We start from the raw sequence: 4,506 nt of genomic DNA, 5'->3' as shown, positions 1-4,506 counted from the left end.
GGGTGACACATGCATGCAGCCATGCTTGCGTTTGTGAGACTTTTAAAAAACCAAAGTTTTTTACTCCGCAGAAAAGGGTACCATATTTGTTTATAAAATTGTTTCGGTGGTCATACTCACTAATATGCGGTTAAGGCGTGGTCAAACTCAATTTGTTTCAATATGCGGGAAATTGGTGGAAGCTGATTGGCCAAAACTTTGGAAGGTCCTTCGATTCATTTTTCATTTCGAAAACACGAAAACACTATCAGCTTTGGTGGCCGGTTCCGGGGACACAAATCACCTGACAAGAAGAGCGGCACAAAATAACGAATTTTTAATTGTCTCCAATTACAATTACAGGTTTTGACACATCATACCATAAAAAAATGAGTGGAGAGGATTATGTACACGGTATAAACAAGATGAAGAGGCCAGCAACTAAGTAAGGAATTTCATTTATTAAGCTAACTCATCAAAGCTGGATTTTTTTTTTTTTTATTAATATAAATACTTTTGAAGCTTCGCAATCTGTGTCTGGTCTGGTCTTATTATTTTTATGAATGTATATAGGTCTTCTGAAGAAAAATATAGATAAGACTTAAACTCCTACCATCAACTGCTCTAACTTGGGACTATCTGACAAAACATGGGACGGTAATTCGGCCACCATTTCACCGAACCTCCAAAATCATTTGATTTGAGTTAAGGAACGGCGTATTAAAAAATACACGATTTCTCTTTCGATTTTACAGTCAGTTACATCAATATGCCTTCTTACCTGTCTTTAAAAATATAAATAAAAGTAATCACGGAAAAGGACGCGAAAAAAAAAGGCATAAATAAGTGTGAGAACAGAGTAATCAAACTTGTTAGAAAAAGTACCATTAGAAGTCATAAAAAATCAACCTGAATAAATGCAATCGAAATTCCAGAGAACTTCATAATTCCCCAAACAACATTACATTACTATGTCAAACTCCCATCACATAAACTTTAAAATTACATCAGAGTAGACTACGCTCACCACCGAAGAGGTTTATTTGGAAAGGGTAATTATGTTTTATTGTTCGCTTCTTTTCTAAAGATTCGCCGGGTTGGAAAAGTATGAATTTCTTTGTACATATTTTACCTACTCCAAATATTTGTGAGGCTGAGTTTTAAACGAATCGTCAAGTTGAAACGAACGATAAATGTATCAAGGTCTGTTTTATTTACCCCCTGGTGACTTAACAAAAGAGACTTGACTCGATGTTACAATCCAATTATTGAAAGTTTTTCTCGGCCTTTTTATAATGAGCGAGACATACGTTCTCTGATTACACAATTTTCATATGGACATTTTCGAGGCATTTTGATGTAACTGACAGTAAGTGAAAATACAGACCAGATATGCAACAGTCCCATGTTTCGACCAATCGTCCCAAGTTAGAGCAGTTGACGGTATATCAGGATTAGAAACTAGGCTAGTCTTACCCCTTTTATCTTTGCCTTTATATTGATATCAATACAATGCTGACAAAGTTGACACAGCACATTTTGACGTAAATAATCCCTATGAGAAGTTTATATTGAAACCTGCAACAACAAAAAAGTGGTCTTTTCATAGCTGTCAACTTCGCCTCCAAGCTCCAGAGTTGCTCCAAGTCGGAAAAATTTTCCCCGATAATCCAATTTTTCCAAATCAGAAAATCGGAAAATTGGGGGGAATTTTCTCGCAAAATCTGATTTTAGCGAAGATTTTTTTCCAAAATCAGGAAATTTTGCCATTCTATTTTTTTTTTAAGAAAATTTTAAATCAGAACCAAATAACTTTTGGAAAATCTTCATTAACCTTTTAACTTTCAGAAAAACTCAACTGTTTTATCCTAAAATAGGTCTATCAGAGTCTATAGACTATGGGGGTACTTGTGGTATACACCGACCATTGCACTTGAATAGTGGAAAATCACTTTACATTTACTCCCCCATACAGGCTAGCTCTAAAGCTCTAAAACAGCAACTAATAACATGAAAACCAGAATATGATTCTTCAATGGGAATCAAAACTATAAAGTGCACTTTACAAACATCAATATAGTCATCTGGGGTAATTACAGGACGATTTTGACTTATTTGGGCATTACTCTGAAAGTGTTTATCCGATAGATCTGATTTTTTGATATTTTGTTTATCAAAGTATGACCTTCACACAAGATTTATTACTTTTCCTTGAAATTTAGTAGATGTTCCTAAAATTTATTTTAAAGGTGTCCCATAATTACCCCGCATTTTGGGGTAATTACGGGACACCCTCAGGGTAAATATGGGACAGGTACAAATTTTGAGCAAAATCCAAAAAAATTCCCATGTGACATAATCACCTGGAATTTTTTTTGCTTGTTCCAGCAAAACAACCCCATTACACTATTTTTGGGCCAAAAAGTTTAATTATCTCACAGTCAGCTCAATATATTTGGAAAACCGTGTCATTTTTCATTCCGGAACAGTTTTGCGCAAATCACCCAATTCTCTGAAGAAAGCAGAAATTTATAAATGCAAGAGGTAGATTGTCAACAAAGTCCCGTAAAAAATCATTGAATGAAAGAAGAACTAAAAATCTCAAATATTTTCATTTTGAACAATTGGTGCAAAAAAGTGAAACATGGAAAAGTTTCATTTTTATTGCTTTAATTGAAGTGGGGATTTGGAAAATTTTCTATGTTTAGTTTTTTGCACAAACCCTTGTAACTATGGACAAGCACCCCGTTGCTAAGATGTTGGCTAGGTCATATGCATTGTTCAGGATGATAAAAACTCATTAACTTTCTCGTATTAGATTTCTTTGGTTTTGAAATAACCATTTTCATTCCCTTCGCCATTTTTTTCCAGAACTATTCTTCAGAAAGTCGTCATTTTTTCTGAAGTTTGTAGGGGGTACTAAGATTTTCCTAAAAAACTAGGGGGGTCAAATAAGAATGGGGGTTGGAATATACAATGATCACAGTATGTTTTAAAGTTAGAATATATACCATCAAAACACAAAAGTGTATCATGTTATTAAAAGCGCTAGTCATATTTTTATATTTGCGAAATTGTTGACTCTTGTGTGACTGTATACATTTTGTACTCTTTGATCACTTTGGTAGGGTATAGAGCCTAGAGCGAGTTTAGATTTTCTGCAAAAAATAGGGGGTAAGGTTTTATTACAGAAGGAGGAATGGGTATATAGGGGGATGAAATAAACCTAGGGGGGTTCATACCCCTCTACAAACTAATCAGTTGGAAAATTTTCGAAAAATTAACAAGTGGGTTTGGGGCGTTTATTTGGAGCCTAAGAATAGGTCAATATCTAAAGTGGTACTTTTTTCATTTTTTGACAATTTACATTTTTGGATTTTATAGATATTTCTCCTTGTGCATGAATGATATCCTATATCTTATAATAGTTATAATGTATAGCACTTCAAAGTTAAAACAATTTTTTTGACATTATGAGAAAGATTTCTAAGACAGAAAGTCAGATTAAAATATTTCTTTACTTAATTTTTGTAAGACATTTTAGAAATTACATCAAGTCAGTGTCACTTAACAGTCTTTAGGGTGGGGAAATTTTCAGATAGTTTCCCCGTTTTCTCTAAAAAATGATTTCACAGCTTTAAGTTCTAATTCGGTTTGAAAATGTTATTTGGTTTATAATTTACAGCGGATGGGAAAACAGAATATTAATCTTTTATGTCAACCAGCTAGGATTTAAGATCGTATCTTCTGAAAATGAAAACGATTTCCCGCCTCTCTCCATCTGATGAGAAGAAAAGTACTTTGGTAAACATCAATTTACATAAAAGAAGCTTTCCCCAGGAGTAAATAGAGACCTTGCACCCTTATGTTTCAAAATCGATAATTGCCTTTCCTAAAAAAAATGAAAAAACTTTTGTACCAAGAAAGTCAACAATTTTCTGTATTTCGTCTCATAAACTTAGGCGAAAATTTAATGCCCACTTTTTTTTACTTTCAGAGTGATGGCTCCACCTGGTGGCGCATCTCAAATCAATATTTTTGGAGGAGCTGAAGCCGCCCCCGCCCATCGAGTCAGTGCTGGTCAAGCACAACGAAATCAAAGCAGTATTTTCGGAGGTGACCCACCAGAACAAAAAGCTGCACCAGCTAAGCCCACACCAGCACCTGCCGCCCAACCTAGTACTCAAGCAGCACCCACTAAATCCTCAATCACTGCTCCACCTGAAAACCCAACCGCCCCGGACGGAGGACGTGCTAGTAGTCGAGTTTTGGCCCCTCCAGGTGGAAAGACATCTATCAATTTGTTTGGATAAGACACTGACAGTTTTATTTGATGGAAAAGGACAAATTTAAAAATTAATTGAGCAAATTTACATTCAAGTTTTATAATATGACTATTTATTTTAGGGCGATTAGTAAGCAAATTGTAATCCAGGGGACGTCACAATCTAAGAACTGTACCCCCTTTGCTTTTTTATCAAATTGAGTACAGTCTCAAAAACCGTAATATATTTAATTGTTTCAATC

The 4,506-nt window shown here is 34.9% G+C and overlaps 1 protein-coding gene across 1 annotated transcript; it reads left to right on the top strand.

Moving 5' to 3' along the window:
- The first annotated feature begins 221 nt into the window (after positions 1-221).
- LOC136809707 (uncharacterized) lies at positions 222-4,486 on the top strand. The gene is made up of 2 exons (XM_067066243.1): positions 222-424; positions 3,977-4,486. Exons 1-2 carry the CDS (start codon positions 369-371, stop codon positions 4,290-4,292), a joined length of 372 nt encoding a protein of 123 aa, XP_066922344.1. The 5' UTR covers positions 222-368; the 3' UTR covers positions 4,293-4,486.
- The last annotated feature ends 20 nt before the right edge of the window (positions 4,487-4,506 follow it).

The sequence above is a fragment of the Clytia hemisphaerica genome, unplaced genomic scaffold, assembly GCF_902728285.1.
Source record: "Clytia hemisphaerica strain Z4C2 unplaced genomic scaffold, Clytia hemisphaerica genome assembly, whole genome shotgun sequence".
In the NCBI taxonomy this organism is placed as follows: domain Eukaryota; kingdom Metazoa; phylum Cnidaria; class Hydrozoa; order Leptothecata; family Clytiidae; genus Clytia; species Clytia hemisphaerica.
Note: the sequence above shows the minus strand (reverse complement) of the source record. Positions and strands in the feature narration are given on the sequence as shown.

Excerpts from the sequence above, each read along its gene's own strand:
- LOC136809707 (XM_067066243.1), top strand. The coding sequence starts at position 369 with ATGAGTGGAGAGGATTATGTACACGGTATAAACAAGATGAAGAGGCCA. Across the intron at positions 425-3,976 it reads ATGAAGAGGCCAGCAACTAA|AGTGATGGCTCCACCTGGTG; the intron begins GTAAGGAATTTC and ends TTTTACTTTCAG.